This window comes from Pimephales promelas, chromosome 18, assembly GCF_988280905.1.
Source record: "Pimephales promelas chromosome 18, fPimPro1.hap1.1, whole genome shotgun sequence".
Taxonomy (NCBI): domain Eukaryota; kingdom Metazoa; phylum Chordata; class Actinopteri; order Cypriniformes; family Leuciscidae; genus Pimephales; species Pimephales promelas.
Window position 1 is genome coordinate 18290955 of NC_142786.1, and position 20699 is coordinate 18311653.

Sequence of the window (20699 nt, forward strand, 5' to 3'; positions counted from 1 at the left end):
CATGCCAGATTTTAGTATTTAAAAAAATGCTTTATTTTTTTTTTTGGATTCTGTACTCTAAAATATGGCATGGGCTATAAACGTTACCATTTTTTATTCAGTTAAAAAAAAAAAAGCTTTTTTTGGATTCTGTGCTTTGAAATATGGCATGAAGGACTGTGAAAGTTACGTTTTCTATTCAGTTTTTAAAAAATGCATCATCTTTTGGATTCTGTACCTTAAAATATGGGATGAAGGATCATAAACGTTACCGTTTTCTATTCAGTTCTTTTAAAAATGCTTTATTTTTTGGATTCTGTGCTTTGAATAGAAAATGGTAAGTTTATAATCCTTCATGCCCTATTTTAAAGCACAGAATCCTAAAAAATAATGCATTTTTTAAAAAACTGAATAGAAAACGGTAAGTTTATAGTCCTTCATGCCAGATTTTAGTATTTAAAAAAATGCTTTATTTTTTTTTTTTGGATTCTGTACTCTAAAATATGGCATGGGCCATAAACGTTACCATTTTTTATTCAGTTTAAAAAAAAAGCTTTTTTTGGATTCTGTGCTTTGAAATATGGCATGAAGGACTGTGAAAGTTACGTTTTCTATTCAGTTTTTAAAAAATGCATCATCTTTTGGATTCTGTACCTTAAAATATGGGATGAAGGATCATAAACGTTACCGTTTTCTATTCAGTTCTTTTAAAAATGCTTTATTTTTTGGATTCTGTGCTTTGAATAGAAAATGGTAAGTTTATAATCCTTCATGCCCTATTTTAAAGCACAGAATCCTAAAAAATAATGCATTTTTTAAAAAACTGAATAGAAAACGGTAAGTTTATAGTCCTTCATGCCAGATTTTAGTATTTAAAAAAATGCTTTATTTTTATTTTTTGGATTCTGTACTCTAAAATATGGCATGGGCCATAAACGTTACCATTTTTTATTCAGTTTAAAAAAAAAAGCTTTTTTTGGATTCTGTGCTTTGAAATATGGCATGAAGGACTGTGAAAGTTACGTTTTCTATTCAGTTTTTAAAAAATGCATCATCTTTTGGATTCTGTACCTTAAAATATGGGATGAAGGATCATAAACGTTACCGTTTTCTATTCAGTTCTTTTAAAAATGCTTTATTTTTTGGATTCTGTGCTTTGAAATATGGCATGTAGAACTATGAACTACCGTTTCTATTCAGTTTTTTAAAAATGCTTTATTTTTTATGATTCTGTGCTTTGAATAGAAAACTTACTGTTTTCTAATCATTTTTAAAAAAAATTTGGATTCTGTGCTTTAATGGCATGAAGGAATAAATGTTACAATTTTCTATTCATTTTTTAAACAAAATGCTTTATTTTTGTATTCGGTGCCTTAATAAAATATGATATAAAGGACTATAAACTTACCGTTTTCTTTTCAGTTTTTAAAAAATGCATCATCTTTTGGATTCTGTACCTTAAAATATGGCATGAAGAATTATAAACGTTACTGTTTTCTATTCAGTAAAAAAAGTTTGTTTTGGATTTTGTACTTTGAAATATGGCAAGGACTATAAACTTACCGTTTTATATTAAATTTTTTTAAATGCTTTCTTTTTTGGATTCTGTGCTCGAAAATATGACATGAAGATCTAATATAAACTTTAACGTTTTCTATTCAGTTAAAAAAATGCTTTATTTTTTATGATTCTGGGCTTTGAATAGAAAACGGTAAGTTTATAATCCTTCATGCCATATTTTAAAGCACAGAATCCTAAATAAAGCATTTTTTAAAAACTGAATAGAAAACGGAAAAGTTTAGTTTATAAAAAATTTTTATAGTCCTTCATGCCATATTTTAGTACTGAAATATGGCATGAATGACTATAAACTTACCGTTTTCTATTCAGTTTTTAAAATGTGCTTTATTTTGGATTCTGTGCTTTAAAATATGGCATGAAGGACTAAAAATGTTACTGTTTTCTATTAATTTTTAAAACAAAATGCTATATTTTTTGGATTCTGTGCCTTAAAATATGATATAAAGGACTATAAACTTACCGTTTTCTATTCAGTTTTTAAAATGCATTATCTTTTGGATTCTGTGCTTTTGAATATGGACTATAACGTCACCAAAGACTTTCTTACAGTGAATCATGGCTTTCTATTTGATTAGCACAGTCCCCTCTGGAGCACAGATCTGCGGAGGTCTATGGTTGATTCTTCATTGCGTGCCAAGGATCAGAGCTTGATGAGCACTTTCCTAAAACTCCTAGACGTTTATGTAGCTCGTATCCCTTGATAAGTCAAAGTCGGCTTCAAAGCATTTCTGAACCCTCCCCGCAGAGAGAAAGGAAAGGCCTCATGTGTCTCACAGGACCGATGAGAAGATTCTGGTGTGTAGATCAGACCGTAAGTGATGTCATCTCACAAACGTTCCTCCTGGACCCGTTCCAGACCTGCTCGGGTTTGGGCTTGGCTCTGATGGGTGTCCACTTCCTGGAGAAGCTCATTTTCATGTTAGTTCATAATTAGTTCCTGATTATGAACCTTAGGAAGGCCGTAAAACCTCATAGAGATCAGACCCTATTCCTCTTCCACAGCGCAGTGTTTGCTTGAAAAGCCCCTTTGATGGTTTGATTAATGTTTTAGTTTAACCAGTCTCTCAGCTTCAGATATCCCTAATGTGTGTTTCTGCGCTGTCAAAATTATTGTTTGTTTAAAGAGTAACTAAACCCTAAACCAACTTTTTTTAGTTAATGATCTGTAAGAATGGATCTTTATTAATACCAGTCATTGATTCGTCATACGATTAATCGCGATTAATCGCATCCAAAATAAAAGTTTGTGTTTACATAATATATGTTTGTGTAGTGTGTATAATTAATTGTGAATAAATATATATAAAATATATACATGCACATATTTCTTAAATATATACATGCATGTGTGTGAATTTATATAAATTCACACACATGCATGTATATATTTAAGAAATATGTGCATGTATGTATTTTATATATATTTATTCACAAATTAATATTATATATAAATATAAATATTTGATATATTAGTAACACATTTTTCTTAAATATATACATGCATGTGTGGGTATTTATATATACAAATTAATTATACACACTACACACACATATATTATGTAAACACAAACTTTTATTTTGGATGCGATTAATCGCGATTAATCGTTGCCCATCCCTTGAGTAATCATCATCATCAATCGGCTGCGAACAGGGTAGGTTTGCACCAATTTTCTCCATTCCCTGCGATCTTTGGCAACTTCCCTCAGTTTGTTCGCTGTAACTGGTACGTCCTTGTTGATGAGCTCGCCTATGTATTGATGGTACAGTTTATGTGGTCTTCCTCTGCCTCTTTTGCCGTGGCGTTCTTAAGGTGCATACAGAACGTATTTGTTTATTAAGTCGTTCTCGCTTCTTCTGAGGCAGTGGCCTACAAATCTCAGCTGCCTTTGTTGCACTCGGATAACGAGTTGGTCGCGATCGACTTGCTTGTAGATGTCTTCATTCCTGATTTTGTCTAGCCGTTTGATGCCGAGCATTATTCTGTAACAGTTGGTGGCGAAACTGTTGAGCTGGTCTTTGATCTTACTGTTGATGATCCAACTCTCGCAGCCGTAGAGAAGGATTGGGATGCATGAGGCTTCGAATATGTTGATCTTGAGTATGATTGGGAGGGTCTTTACCTGAAAGACGTTTTTCATCTTCCAAAAGGCCCCCCATGCTTGGCCTTTTCGTCCTCTAACGTCTGACTATTTGAAGTTCTTGGTCCACTCGATGTTCTGACCATTTAACTGTATGTACCGGTGGGTGTGGATTACCATGTCTGGGCCCGCATGTTGTTTGTTGCTTAATGCTTCTGTTTTGGCTATGTTGACTTCAAGGCCTACTCTCCTGGGCCACTTGGCTGTTGTTGTGAGTTGTTGCTGAGATCTTGCTGAGTTTGCTGAGTATTTGAGTAAATACAATGAATAAAACTGGTTTAATTAATAGAAACTGTTATCTGAACCAATTAATTATCTTTAATATTAATTTGTCAAAAGATAAAAAAGTTGTTTACAGTGACTTTAGGTTGGGTTGTAACAATATATCGTGTCACAATATAAAGCAATGCAAAAATACAACAATATGCATCATGGATACTGCATAGTGACTGTATTGTGAATAGATCACCCAGCATGACAAATGCAAGTTTTCAGAGTTTTATTGTCAGTTGTATGATATTAAACTATATTTAGTGTTGAATATAATGTATAATAATAATGATCTGGGGGAATATTTGTGTATCCTGATAATGCTAAATATCTGATGTTACCTGTATAAAGTGGCTTAGGTTATTTTAAATATGTCTAATCAGTGACAGAGTGCAATTCGTCTAAAATAATTCTGTATTTATTTATTGAATTTTCTTGTTTAATGGATATTTTTCACTAAATTTCACGAAAGAGTTTTGTTTTGTTGTTGTGGAAATAAATACTTTTATTCAGCTTTGATCACAGGAATAAATGACAGTTTCAGGGTTTGTGCACGGTGCTTAAAATACTTGAAATATTTCAATTTGACTTTGAAATTTAATCATATTCATGAGAGAAAAATCAGTTTAAATGAGGAAAACTATAAATTTGTCATAATATCCTTTCAATGGTTGCTATTTTGTTGCATTAGTTTATTTGTATTTATCTATTTACATTTTTGTTTTGTTTGAAAGATAATATAGACTTTTTTACAGTATCTGTACGAACCCTGCAGTTTACTATATATTTACATGAAAACAGCTGTTTTGAATTATAATAATATTTCACAAATTACTGTTTTTACTGTATTTTTAATCAAATAAATACAATGGTGAGCGTAAAAGACTTCCTAAAACATAAACCCCAAACTATAAAAGTTAAAGCCATATAATTATACAACACCACAAGTAGTAGTTTTCTGGTACAGATAGTGTTATTCGGCTGATTTATCTTTCGAGTATTCGGCGTAAATACACTCCTCTAATCTTCATTACAGGCTTTGCTGCTTTCCTTTGCTCTCGTTCTACTGGCCGTGACATGAGTCGTGATTATTAATCCTCAAACCGCCTTCAGTGTTGATGGAGTAGATCTTCACTGTTTTTATATATAAGCTTACAGGTTTTATCACTTTTGAGGGATAAAAGTAGTCCAAAATATTGTCTTTTAAAGGGACCCTCTGATGATCTTTCTTTAGTGTGTGAGAATGATAAAGCTCTAGGTCTTCTCTATATCAGTGTCAGTGTTTCTGAACTCTGTAGTCTTGAGTTTCTTCGGGGAACGAACACGTCACAATATTCCTCATTATAATAATTAATACGCAGAATAAAGGGGCGGGGCCTGGTTGAGTTAGTTAGTAGTTTGTTAAACTGGCGGTTATGGAAAGGGTCGGGACATTTCCCAAACACACTCAAAGCGCTCGACCAATCACAACACACTGCTCCAGCTGACCAATCAGAGCACACTGTGCTTTTCAGAAGGAGGGGCTTCATAGAGACAGGAAGTAAACAGAGCGTTACCAGAGAATGTCTAATTGACGAGAATTGGCACTGGCTGGTTACTTCCGGGTTCTGGACTGGCTGCAGTAACGCGTCTCTGTCCATGCGGGGGCGCACACGGTCGAGTGCAGAATGAATGGGAGTCAATGGGGTTTCACCCCCAGAAATCCACTTTTCTCAGGATGTAATTTTTTGTCAAGTTATTTGAAAGTTGCATTCAAAAGGGAGGGCTAAGAAAATACACTCAGCTGAAAATTGCATTTTTAAGTTCACTTATCTGTTCTAAAAATCCGTTCAAAACTGTGATGACGTCACACAATAGCAGAATGCTAGCGTGTTCCGGCCAACAACGGCCTAACCTGTAAGAAATCAAAAGGACATAAGTACTCGTTCATTCGACTTTTGGCCTATAATCTATATTGAACTTGCGGAATCAACAATAAAATCTATTTTGATTTAACGACAAGCAGGTAAAAGAGACACATTTAGCCGTTTAGCCTCATAGACTCCCATTCATTCTGCTCTCGCCCGCGATCACCTCCAGTGGAATTCTAATGGAACTGCAACCAAGGTGATGCACACAATGGTGCTAATAGGAAGTGCCAAGGCTCTCCGTTAGATGGGCTCTGGCGTTACTGACAGACTGGGAAGAGAGGAGCCGCAACGATGGTGAATAATGTGTTTTTTGAACATTCATCCTATAACCGGGGCCGGGCCACATAAAGCTCTCTCTCCACTTCCCCGGCTTTAACAATCACATGGCTTGAAGCATATTTCAGACAGTGAGAGCTTTTCTAGTCTCTCAGAGGTTGCCAGGCATAAGATGTGCAGTTTGACAGGCTTTTAGCTATGTAACCTGAGGGCAGCAGATTGTCCTTAGCATCGGTAATCTCTCGCTCCCTCCGTCACTGTCTCCTCGCTCGTCCCTCCCCGGTTTCTCTCTCTCTCTCTGGCTCACGCACCCGGACTCACTATAGAAACTGTTCAACCTCCTGCTGGTTTGCCTGTTCATTAGAGACTTACAGAAGTAAATGCTGTGACTTGTCTCATACGGCCGCTTCATTACTGTGACGATTCTCTGTCTGACGAGCTCTTGGCGCTTGTTTACCCCCCACAACCCCCCACCCCCCTCGTCACGGCCCTCGCTGATTAACTCATTTACTCTCGGCATGTGACGCCATTGGCCCGACTGGAGGAAGCCATCCACAACCAATGTGTGTCAGGTTGGGATGAGCAAATATATATTAGGGGCAAACGGCTAGTTGACTAATCAGTCTTAAGGATGTCCTGTGTAATTAGGCCGGTCCATGTGACCCCAATCAATTAAATTTTATAATTGAATATATGTGTGTGTGTATACAGTGTATATATATATATATATATATATACTGTATATATATGTATATGTATGTGTGTGTGTAAACATAAATAATAAAATAATAAATACATAATCAAATGTATAAATACTTATACATTATATAATTCATTTAATTTTATTACAATTAATATTATTTATGCTATACAAACTGTATATATAATAAATTATAAATACTAAAATATATAATTATTTAAATATTAAATGATATATATATTTATATTCATTCACACATAATATATTTTTTTAGAATTCAAGCATATTAATACATTATCTATATATATATATTTTAAATATATAATAATATATAATTGTAATGAATCAATTACATCTAACATGAAAATGTGTTTATTTATTTTAATTATAATTTTTGCATTAAATCCCCCAAAACATGTAGGAAGTAGAAACAGCAAAAAGATGATATATTTACTTTTTTTTTTAATTGCATCTTTTACTAAGCCAATGAATGAATGCCAGTATCACCAACACATTTGAATATATATTATATGTATCATAAATAATAATATACATTTAAACTGAGTTAAATCCCAAAGTTAATAAAAGCATGAGCAATGTTAATAGGGATTCTTGCCTTTGTTTGTTGCACGTTTTTATTTTCCAAGCTTATCACAGAATATAAATACACACAACTCATGCACAAAAGCATCTCATCGATCCGGTGTAATTTGTTTTTGTCCTTTTTTCCTTCAAAAGGTTTTGAAATCATCTAAAGAGCTGTTTATTATCTGTAGACAGACACATCTCTGCAGAACTTTGGAATCCCATTGACAGAAAGTATTGACTCGAGATATCGAGCACAGTGTGTGTGTGTGTGTGGTCCAGATAATTGTGTCCTTTGTACTTTGCATTTCAATCAGTGGAGAAAGAGTTTGACCGAATCAACAGCAGTGCGGTGTGGGCCGGCCGGGCCAATGGTCCAGCGAGAGAATAGCACTGCTGGGTTACAGAGGTCTAGATAAAGTTGCTTTGAACAAACTCCTGCATTGATCAGCTTGAATGCTTGTCTGTGGAAAGTCACGTCTGCTTTTGAATTAGCCTGTTATTGTTCTACTATCATCATGTTATTGTTCAGTATTATCATCGTGTCCTTTCAGCTTCTTCTCTGCAGCTCTACCTCTTTGTTGAAAAGGCTCTTTTTAAAGAAGACTATTTGCATTTGACTATCAGTGGTTCTGTCAGCTGAGAACGGGGACTCTGTGTTAAAGGGACTCTGTGCTTCATTCCCGGGCCCTTATGATGTTGACCACAGTATGGGCCTTTTCTTGGCCGGGTCCGCATGGATGGACCATCACCAGCGGGGTTGGACTGATGCTGGTTTCCATGAAGACTGTCAAGGTTAAACCTCTCCACAAAGACCGAATAACACAGAGAACATGATTAGCAATACCTCCACTGAGAGTTAACACACGCATATGGTTTGATGGTGTTTCAAAACCTGTGTTGTGTGATAAACAGTGTGATTAACATTTGACAGGGATATTTAAATATTGTTATACTATTCAAACTATTCCAGTAGAGCATTCTGGCAATTCACAAAACCACATAAAAACAAATCTGTGCCAAACCCTGTATTATTGTACATCCGCCCGCTGTGGGGTTTTCAGGCTTTAATTTATATATATATATATATATATATATATATATATATACGTATATTAGGGGTGGTTAATTCGATTCGATTACAGTCGATTTTCGATTATTAACGATTCTCGATTAGCGATTATTGATTTTTCAATTCACAACACTAAACGAAAATACACTAGACCAACATATGATTACATTAGCTGCACTTTTTATTTGTTTGATATTCAATGAAAATGTAATGATGGTTAGTGAGGACATGCAAACATGCTTGTTGTCTACTACTTAGGCAACCCATTATCTTTAAATTTATTTATTTTTTTTCAAAAGCAATTGTGTTGCATTATAATGCAAAGGCGCCTGGTTCTATTAATTGACAGCATTTTTTAATTTCCTTTAATTGAAACTCTTTGAAGCAAGTTTGGGGGACTTGAAGGGCACCCGATTCAGAGAATCACCCAGAAATTCAAAAGAACAGAATTTAACTGAAATAGAAAGCTTTTGTAACATTAAACAATACCGTTAAAAAGTTTGGAGTCGGTAAGAATTTTTATTTAATTTTTTGGGCGAAAGAAAAAAGAAATTATACTTTTTCAAGGATAAATTAAGTTGATCAAAAGTTACAGTGAATACATTTATAATGTTACAAATCGATTAACGTACAATATATTTTATTAACATTGCAAAGAACCAACAGGAAAATAAATGTGTGCCTGAACTATGAGCATAGAGCTAAGTCCCGCCCCTTCCGCTAGCCCCGCTGGACCTCTAGGTTGAAAAATCGTCAATGCAAGTGAATGAGAGAAAATAATTATTTTCTAATCCCGTTTGAATTTTGCAATGAATGTGAACATATGTTGTCTGTGAATTTTTTATATAATGTTTCGTGAAAAGAATGCTACAATTTAGCGGGTAAAATTTTCATAAGGTTAGACTGTGTGAGAGCACTTTGTGGACTACAACTCTTTCGACGAGTTTGATATATAGTACATCACCCCCACTATAGCACATGGATCCCGCTAAACATGTCTGTCTTTGGTGCACTTCACCGCCTTCTTTCAGGGAAAGGATAAACTAGTTGAGCGTGGTGAAACCGTGATTTGTGGAGGGAAAATGTGTTATGCGGCGACGTCACATATGCGACGTTGTAGTCTTTCTCGTTATGTCTATTCCACAACTGCTAGCCAAAGAATCATACAATATACTGTCAAACTCGTTACATGAGAAATTATATAAAAAATTCACAGACAACATATGTTACATTCATGGCACAATTCAAACGGGATCAGAAAATAATTATTTTCTCTCATTCACTTGCATTGATGCTTTTTCAACCTGAAGGTCCACTTGGAGTTTTACGGATGGACGGGACTTACCAGCTCTATAGACCTTATGTAGCCCCACCCCTTTTCAGCGTCGTGTTCGTTGTCTTTTGACTTCTGGGGCCTCATGTATAAACGTTGCGTACGCACAAAATGGGCTTAGAAATATGCATACGCATTTTTCCACGTGCACATCGGGATTTATAAAAAATAAACTTGGCGTAAATAAGTGCGCACCGTAAGGATGCTCTTGACCGTGCGTACGCACTCTTTTAGAAGATTATGGGTTTTGGCGACACCGATGGTGAGCTGGAGTCAAATGTCTTTTTGCTTACTATTAGACAGAGAATCTAAAGAAAATTATACATCTACAGAAAGATAATACAAATATAATTTCACAAACCTATCATCACTTGAAGCAAACATCCATCCCTTCTTAAATGACCGCGCCTGCACGCGCGTTGGGCCGTTTGGTGAAACTGACGCACATATAGCCTATAATCTAACGGCAGATGGAGTAAAACCGTAAATCTTCATTATGAGTCCAAATCATAAATACAGTCCATATTCACAATAATAGTTTAAATAAATAAAAGAATGGTACTATGTTTTACTTCTGATATAAACATTTAGATTAAATATGCCATTCTCATTAATGGAGTTAAACTCTTAAACTACATGAAATCATTACTGAGAAGTTACAATATATATATATATATATATATATATTCAATAAATAGAAATAGACCTATTTGTTGTGGATACATTGCTTTTGAACACTTTTCTTCTGGCATGCTGTGTTTTAATGTTTTAACTAGAGATTGTCTGAGAAAACTGTTTCGTGCAAATAATGCACAACCATGTCTATCTCTTCCATTAAAATCTCTTCCATTATCCATTAAAATATAAATCAATTAAAAATACTATTTGGCCAGTGGAAAAGATTGAGAAAAACTTTCTCTGAAATGTATTTAACACTATTTGATTTATTCATTCAAAAACAAGGCAAGGATATAGGCTACAAAAAAAAATGTTTGTAATAATGTGACGGCACATCCGCATTTCATATTTTCCTAACGTCTTGTACCGTTAAACTTGGTATCACGTGGATGAATAATCATATGCAAATGATATGCAGATGAGGATATGCATAGTAAAACTAGGCGTTGTAATCTCCATATATGGTTATTTCGGGGAGGAGACGCACGTGCGCATAATCTCCCGCTGACTGGGATTTATAAAGTGAATTCTGCTCAGGTTCTGGCGTACGAACGGTTTTATAAATCTGAAAACTTTTGTGCGTACGCAAATTCTGCCTTATGTGCGTACGCACACTTTAAGGATGAAATCTACGCAAAGTTTTATGCATGAGGCCCCAGGTCTGTATTTTCACAGCGATCTTGCATAGGTATGAATGAACTGCACGTAAAAAAATTCCCGGTCGACATTTGTTAAGACATCTGCTTTACAATGCTTATGATAAACATTAAAATGCTCATGATAACTTTTGTTAACTTTACAATAAGTAAATCCACTTCACTAATTACTCCTTGACAGCGATGCCATAGAAATGAGCGACCGCAAAAACGGAAGTTCAACGACAATATTCTAAAGATGTATATGTGTACAATATTCTTTCGCCCATGTTTCTCTGGTGCATAAGGTCTATACTTGTAGTAAATTAATATTATAACGACTGGTACAGCCGAGTGTTTTTCCTCCTCTGGCTGGAAACGTGTCATGGCTTCTCATATTTGTCGTGTTTCCGTTGTTAGTTTTATTCTACAAAGCTTACAACTAGTGTGGCTTTTGTCCAGTGCCTTTCCCTCTTCAACTTTAGAAGTTTAAATATTTCCACACATCAGCTTTTAACCTAACAAGGAGGGTGTTTGGATCTCGCGCGCCATCGCGTCTCTGTTATGCGCATGCCACAGATGGTCCGGCCACTGCACTTCAGAGTTCCGTCTTTCCCGTTCCGGCAAGATTTTGAAAATCGATTTTTTGACATTTATGAATCGATTCAAGATCGTCCACGTCCGCATCGCGATGCATCGAGAATTTTTTTTTTTCCCCCACCCCAATATATATTATTTTTAATTATAATTTTAATTATTTATATTATATTTTTTTTAATTGTATTTTATTGATTTTTTTTAATTGATTTAATTTTTAAAACATATTATTATTAGAAAAATAATAATAAATAATAAATATTGACAGTGTAAATATTTCTACATTAAAATATACGTCTGCCTTTATATTTTAGAAAGTAGGTCCCTCACAAGAGGGTCATAAGGTTTGTGGAATCAATACGTCACTGATCTGAGACTCTTCAGTCTGTCTCCACACTCCTGAACACACTCTTCAAATGCAGAAAGTGTGTATGTCTGAATGTCTGCACGATTATAATGTTCTTCTCCATTATTTGCTCATCATTTGATGAATAACTGCTGCCATGATTGCTAGAATATGCACACAAATGCCTCTCTTAATAAAGCCCTGTTTAGCGCAGCGTTAATTGCGCTAAGCAAACGAGTGAGTTTAGTCAGTGAATATCCAACGATGCATAATGAGCCAAAAGTAGGTGTGTTTGCACTGGGAAGAATGGCATTGACATAATTAAAGCAAGACGCGCTGCCATGAGCACATTCACATGAAGGGTTAGTTGTGTTTTTGCACCACTCGGAAAAGAAATGCAAAAATATTTGGTGAATGCTTTACTTGCAGAGATGGTGCGGGTGGGTCTTGATGATTAACCCGTTGTTGGAAAGTTCCTGCTGTGCTTTAAAATGTCATAAAGTGTCTCTCCAGAAACTGCTGAGTTTGCTCGTTCTGAACTCTCGGTTATGGAGCAGAATGTGCTGTGTGTCTGCTTTGATGAGAAGGTCAGGCGGTGTAATACGTGTTTAGGCAGAAGGCACTGACTTTCATATTCCAGCAGAAAGGTAATGCTCATTCATCGTGTGGCAAGATGGGCAGTTTAGTCTTTTTCAAACACATTACGGAAAAACAAAAATTGGTTAGCCTCTGATTCGAGGGTCTCTGATTCAATAAGAGACAGACATTGAAAGCCGGAAAACAGCTTACATCTACATTAATCCGGATACATTTGAATATGGTGTAATCGCTCTCCGTCCACACTAGCATTTCGGGCGATTCAGTGTGGGTGAGAAACTATTGGAAAAGGTCTTAAAACGCTAAACTCACCTTTACTGCACATGCACACTGAGATGAGACACGTGACAAGAAAAAAAATCAGGATTATTTTATTTAGTTGAATATCTTCGCATTCACTGATGTGTGCGGGTCACACACACTCACTCGTTATTACATGTTTGGTCAAAAACTGCTCACAACTGCAGGACTGTGATATGAAGAGTGTGCAAAGTTACATGTTTTAGCAACAGGGTGAAAGTGAACAGCACAATACCGCTATAAACATGAATATCATGCGTCACATGACAAAAATTACGTCATCGTTCTTAAAGGGTTAGTTCACCCAAAAATGAAAATTAAGTCATTAATTACTCACCCCCATGCTGTTCCAACCCCGTAAGACCTTCGTTCATCTTCGGAACACAAATAAAGATATTTTTGATTGAATCTGAGAGCTGGATCAGTCCTACATAGACTGCCTAAGGGACTGGCTCTTGACGGCCCATAAAGTCATTAAAGAAAAGGTTTAAATATTCCATGTGCCTACAGCGGCTCAATTATACGTTTATCAAGCGACGAGACTACTTTTTGTGCGAAAAAAACATAAATAACGACTTTATTCCACTATTCCATTACTTCCTTATGGGTGCATGCGCGAGAACTGAGACAAGGACGTTCTCATTCGTCTACTTCTTGTTACTGGCTGCTCACCGCTCAGGAGTTTTACCGCCACCTACCGTATAAAATGATGATCCATATATAAGGCGCTCCGGATTATAAGGAACACTGTCGTTTTTTGAGAAGACTCCTAAGCGGTGAGCAGCCGGTAACAAGAAGTAGACGAATGAGAACGTCCTCGTCTCAGTTCTCGCGCATGCGCCCATAAGGAAGTAATGGAATAGTGGAATAAAGTCGTTATTTATGTTTTTTTCGCACAAAAAGTAGTCTCGTCGCTTGATAAACTTATAATTGAGCCGCTGTAGGCACATGGAATATTTAAACCTTTTCTTTAATGACTTTATGGGCCGTCAAGAGCCAGTCCCTTAGGCAGTCTATGTAGGACTGACCCAGCTCTCAGATTCAATCAAAAATATCTTTATTTGTGTTCCGAAGATGAACGAAGGTCTTACGGGGTTGGTACAGCATGGGGGTGAGTAATTAATGACTTAATTTTCATTTTTGGGTGAACTAACCCTTTAAATACCTCAAAACAGTGTTTTCAAAATGTATCCGTTTTGGAGAGTTTTTTCAAAAAGCTTTGTTTTTATTAATTTATTTAATATTTTATATATATACCATATAATATTTTTATATTGTATTTTATTAAAAATATATATAGAATTTTTGTATTATTATTTTATTATTTATATTATTAATTGTATTTTATAGATTTAGTTTTAAATATTATAAATAATAATAAATAAATAAATAAATATTCACCGTGTAAATATTTCTACATTGAAATATACTTTATATATTTTTTTAAAATATAAATAAACCGTATTTTTTTTTAAACAAGGCTGTGGCTGCGTTTTGAAAACACTGTTTTCAAAAGGTTTTTGAGGTTTTTGAAAGGGTGTTGAGGTTTTTGAAAGTTTCAATGTGACGGAAGGCCAAAATGGAGAGAAAAAGATGATTAGTGTGGCAAGGCCTTAATCCCCACATGTATTGTGCTTTATCTCTGCAGATAGCAGTGTCTGCGGCCAAACCCGCCTCCTCAGCCGACGACCTGTACCTGGAGGACGTCGGGTCGGGGGGTTATCCGGAGGATGACGATGACTTCAGCTCCGGGTCGGGATCGGGTACGGAGAGCCACATTGATTCCCAGTGCACAATCTAATCCTTCGTGTGGAGTGTGTGAAAGCATGTGTGTGTGTTTCAGGAGCTGGAGAGGATATTGTGGAGGTGGCCACAGTAAACACACTCTTCATCGCGCCTAAAGCAGAGCCCACACAGGACTCCACCAAAGACTTCACGCCCAAAATGGAGACATCGACATCACGCGATGCTCCCAAAGACACGAAGAAACGAATCAGGATAGAGGTGAAAACTTGCTTTTAATAACCCTATGCTTTTTCCCCATCTTAAGTGTGTAAAGTTACTGTTTGAGGATGTTCTTTCTCTATATCAGTGTTTCTGAACTCCTGAAACGCCTCCACTGAAGTCTTGAGTTTCTTCCAGGAACGAACACAGTATTCCTCATTATAATAATTCATACGCAGAATAAAGGGGCGGGGCCTGGTTGAGTTAGTTAGTAGTGTGTTAAACTGGCGGTTATGGGAATGGTGGGACATTTCCCAGACACACTCGAAGTGCTCGGCCAATCACAACACCCTGCTCCAACCGACCACAGTGTGCTTTTCAGAAGGAGGGGCTTCACAGAGACAGGAAGTAAACAGAACGTTACTGACAGACTGGGAAGAGAGGAGCCGCAACAATGGAGAATATGATGAAAATAATCAACATTCAAACCTGTTCTAGTAGAGCATGAAAACATTATTCAGTAAAATTGACTAAAATAATGAATATGGCATGATGAAACCTTAACCTTATCTTCTGAAAAAAACAATAAACGTGTAAAAATCAACAATGCTTTAGTGCAGTGGTTGATTGACAGGGTATTAGAAGATCCTGGGTTATTTGAGATGTATACGATCACCCGAAACCATCTTCAGCGGAGGTGTAAATGGGGTCTCCTGGTCACAGATGATGTGCAGTCATGCCGAGTCCAGCGCTGTCAGAAACTGAGTGTAACACGTCCTCCTCTCCACTTCAGGCTCCAGATCCGGCCACCGAAGACTCACGCCGAAACCCCGTCACGAGCACCACGAGCCTCCCTCGGCCCCCGCTCGACGTGCAGTCCGAAAATCTCTTCCAGAGGACAGAAGTTTTGGCAGGTCTGTGAATTATTATTGATAAATACTCCTGTTAATTATACAGCAGCACTGCAAGACACCCGAGTATCTATAGGAATGCAACAATATAAAATAAATTGTATATATATTTATTATTCATTGTTCACATACACACTGTTCAAACGTTTGGGATCAGAACAATTTTTAAAAAATTTTTTAAAGTCTCTTCTGCTCACTAAGGCTGCATTTATTTGATCAAAAATACAGTATACAGTCAGTAACGTGTGATTTATTCCTGTGATCAAAGCTGAATTTATCATCATTACTCCAGTCTTCAGTGTCACATGATCCTTCACAAATCACTCTAATATGAGGATCTGATGCTCAATAAATTATTATTATCAGTGTTGAACACGGTTTAATATTTGTGTGGAAATTTTGTCAGGGTTCTTTGAGGAATAGAGAGTTTAAAAGAACAGCATTCATTTGAAATATAATCTTTTGTAACATAAATGTCTTCACTGTCGTTTTTTGATCAATTTAATGCATCCTTGCTGAATAAAAGTACTAATTAAACTGACCCCAATTGAGTGAGCTTGAACATTTATAAACATAAAAGTTTTTCCAATAATTTTGCTACTATATTAGATGATGTCTTTGAGGGATTCATGTTTTCCTAAACGGGCGGTTCATGTCTCGCTGGGAGCTTCAAGAGTTCACGGCACATTCGAGTCTTCGTCGAGATGCATTCAGAGCATGTGTCCATACAACAGATCAGTTTCTGGATGTGCAAAGGTCAAATCCTTAATTTAAGCATACTCCTCTTTAATATCCTGTGAGCCACAATGAGAAGAATAAATCATATCTCCCTGCGTTGGGTCACTCTCTCGAGCCTCCAGCAGCGTCGAGGGCTTCCTTATTCAATTATGGACATAATCTGCCTCTGCTTTGTGTGAGAGCTCGAGTCACGTAATCGACAGGGATGATGTTTCACGTGTCCTCACCAGACGTGATAAGATCCCAGCGACGCTTCCCATGTATAGATCAGCTGTTTCTGATTATGCTCCCTATGGAATGAGCGTCAAGGTATATAGGACTCATGAAATATGTACCATCTCTTGCTTCATTTAAAAACATCTTTTATAAAACGGTGTGAATGTTTTAATAGTTGAATAGGATTTATCGCAGCGCATTCTCACCCCAAGGCGTCACCTTTGACCATGCTTCAATATTTGACGTTTTAGGCGCCCTTTAGCGTCACTTACATGACGCAATCCTACGGCGTCATCTAACTGACGCTAAAGGAAAGCGTCAGTTAGAGGACGCGGTTAGGTTTAGGTGTGGGGTGGGGGTAGGGTACACGCGATCCTAGGGCGTCGTCTAACTGATGCTAAAGGGCGCCTAAAGCGTCAGATATTGAAGCATGTCCAAATGCTTCCCAATGCGTCAGTTAGGTGACGCCTTGGGGGTGAGAATGGGCTGTTTATCGGTAACACTTTAGAATACTGTATCTTACTTACTGCAGAATTAATAAGGAATTATTGACGAACTAATAGGTAATTCTTCATTAACAACTTCTTCACTACTGTAAGGAAGATGTGTTCACTAATCAGTATGTAATATAATTTTATGATTGTGTTAAGTATCAATTAGTTATTAAATAATTAATGAATTCTGTCATACCTCCTGAAGAACTACTACTAATTATCTACTAATTAAGGTTCAAGAAAAATAACTAAGAAGTAATTACTGAACAGTCATACAAAACTAACCTCAGATTATTTGTATATTTTATATACAGCTCTGTGTGTGTCTGTTTTCCTCAGCATAGAATGCCACTGAGTAAATTCATGTACTTGAGGCAACGACTGAGGGAAACTGAAAATATAGGGAACTTATTAGTAATTAATAAATATCAAATAATTCTGCAGGAATTAGTTAGAAGCTGGAACAGTATTCTAAAGTGACAATACAGGGAACCCATTTGTAATTAATAAAGAATGATCAAATAATTATCCAGGAATTAGGCAACTTATAATCTGAAACGGTCTTCTAAAGTGTAATTATAAGAAACTTATTAGTAATTAATAAATAACTTTTAAATAGTTATTCAGGAATTACTTAGAACCTGGAACAGTATTCTAAAGTCAGTGACAATAGAGGGAACCCATTAGTAAATAATAAATAATTATCAACTAATTATCCAAGAATTAGGCTACTTATAACCTGAAACAGTCTTCTAAAGTAAAAATACAAGGAACTTATTAGTAATTAATAAATAATTATTAGATAGTCCTTCAGGAATTACTTAGAACCTGAAACAGTATTCTAAAGTGACAATATAGGGAACCAATTAGTATAAAGATGTAACGGGACTTTAAGTCTCGCCTAGTAGGGGAATATTTAAATAGTTACCCTGGGAGATTTAGAAGCGAAAGGAACTTAGTCCCCGCTCCAGTTCTTTTAAGTCTCAGTATACACTAAAGTGTATGTTTTATCTTACACTACTACAAAATGCAACAGGAATACGTGGTGTAGGCTTCAGGTAAGTATGTCAGAGCGGTGGCTTCCTGAAGTGCATGAAGTGAAATGGAAGTAAATTGAATTCACGTCCCCACCCACCTAATCCTAATAGTGTAAACGAGACGCCCCTACCCCAAGATAAGTTCAGAAATAACTGTCAAATATTTTAGTTTGAACAACTAATAATTTATTTTTCTTCCCTCAATAGGTTACGTATTTGCTGAAAGAGACAGCTCAAACAAATAAAATGACAATCAAAATAAAATAAATAAAATAACAGTTCTAGTGTTCTTGTTTTCTTGAATGATCTTCAACTGACTAATATATTCAGAACAACACCTTTAAACACCTTCAAAGTGTTTACCCAACCTTATTATCTGGATAAGGATATTCTCATTAAACACAGAAAAACTTATTCACAACCCTGAGTACGAATAACTTTTGTGATTCAATTCAAATAACTCATTCATTCAAATGATTCACTTCAAATGACCCATTTCACATGCATAGTTAACCTTGAAATCACTAAACGACTCTTTTGAATCAATCTTATGATTCAGCTTTCAATCAACTCAGCAATCACAGTTCAAACTTACAATTGAAACAATCAGTTTGTTCAAACATTCAGTTCAGTCCATTCTGATTCAGTAAAATGTCCATATGTTCATGTGTACGTGTGTGTACTGAAATGTTGTACCAGTCTGTGGCAACGACGGCTTCGAAGCAATGACTTTGAAGACTTTTAGGAGATTCGTGAAGGCTTGTGATGATGACCTGTGATGATTCAATGAACAGTTGAGACAGAACAGCGAGATGTCGTCAGGATGGCAGGGTAATGAGCAAAAAAAAATAAAAATCACGAGAAAAGTTTCAGTGTGGGCCCCAAAAAATCTTCCTAAGACAAAATGACTCAGTTCAGCTCTCACACGGCTCGCGTACACGGAATGATCTGGATCACAAAAAAAATGTCTCTCAAAAATACACACTGTTCTGGAACGATTTTCAGCCCCTTTATAGACAAAACTAAAACGATTCACTCCAAAAACTACTCTTGCAGTCTGCACACGCGATCTTGTTCACTAACGAGTGCACTTAAACGGATTGCAGGCAGAAAACTCTCGCTCCGCACGGTTCACGTCACTTCAGAAAAAAACTAAAAAAACAGTAGGCTCTTGAAAATATGTTCGGTTAAAGCAACGACGACACCCGGCAGTGTTATGAATGAACTCACGACTCCAGGCAGCAATCTTCCTCGTGCACTCAGCCAAGCTTCCAACACTGTTCTCCGTCCGAAGATATAACCGACCGAACTTCAGCTCTAACTGCGGTTCTCGTGTCACACGACGATATAGGTATACTCTAAACTCATAAAACTCAATCTGACAGTTTTACTTCTCGTTTTCAGCGAAACTCTCGAATTCTCCTGCTCACCCTTCTCCTTCCCAGACGTCTCTGCATCCCGCGCGAGCACACCGGAAAAAGAAAAACCCCGTCAAAATAAAAGTCCCGTTAGAAAAGTACCTCCGTTACAAAGAATTACCACATACTTCTGACTCAAATCAAACTTACTGTAAATATACATATAGATATAGCCTATATACAGTATATTAACGTAATCATGTAAACCTTTGTAAAATACACAACAATTACGTGTTTACATATCTTCCTTTATTTCAGATGAGAACATTTTTTAAAACAGCAACATTTTTATTTCTTTTTAACATGTATAATACTGTTTACATTTTAGAATACAACAAACATTTTAGAATACAAAAAATACTTGACTCCATAACCTGCCCATAACAGTGTACAGCTCTGAGAACAGATTTTAACATCTGATGTATATAGATTTAGCTAGCTATAGGGTAACTGACATCGTGTCCTTGTATGTTGCCTTGCATAAAACAAAATGATTTACATCACAGTAATGATTTTATAGATTAAATAAAACGTACACACATCTGTATTTCGCTACAGAAATTCACCTTAATATATATAAAAGTAATGCATTGTTTAAATTGTGTTTAAAACGTGCATGCGTCCATTCAAGTTTGTAAAAGTGTACAAAGAGAATCGCAAAGCTGGCAAAACTTTTATTTTAATAAAAGTTGCCGCATATGGTGAACATATTTTGATTACCAAAAACCAGGGCACATGGCCCAGCAAACAAATGATACTTGAAGATTACTCAAAGATGCCTTATTAATTTCAATACAATTAAAATAGGTTATGCCCCCTCTGTGGATAGAAAATTGTTATATTAAGACACAAATTCAGATAGGCTTCTCAGAGGATACTCAACATGTTTTATGACAGGTTTAAAAAATAATGAATGAAATAATGATAAAAAAAATAATGTCTCA

General features: G+C 36.1%; 1 protein-coding gene across 1 annotated transcript in view; it reads left to right on the forward strand.

Moving 5' to 3' along the window:
• sdc2 (syndecan 2) overlaps nt 1-20699 on the forward strand; it is a 55443-nt gene that overhangs the window by 31109 nt on the left and 3635 nt on the right. The window contains exons 2-4 of the mRNA XM_039660626.2: nt 14646-14760; nt 14841-15001; nt 15735-15855. Coding sequence (XP_039516560.2) covers nt 14646-14760; nt 14841-15001; nt 15735-15855 — 397 coding nt within the window. The remainder of the gene's footprint in view (nt 1-14645; nt 14761-14840; nt 15002-15734; nt 15856-20699) is intronic.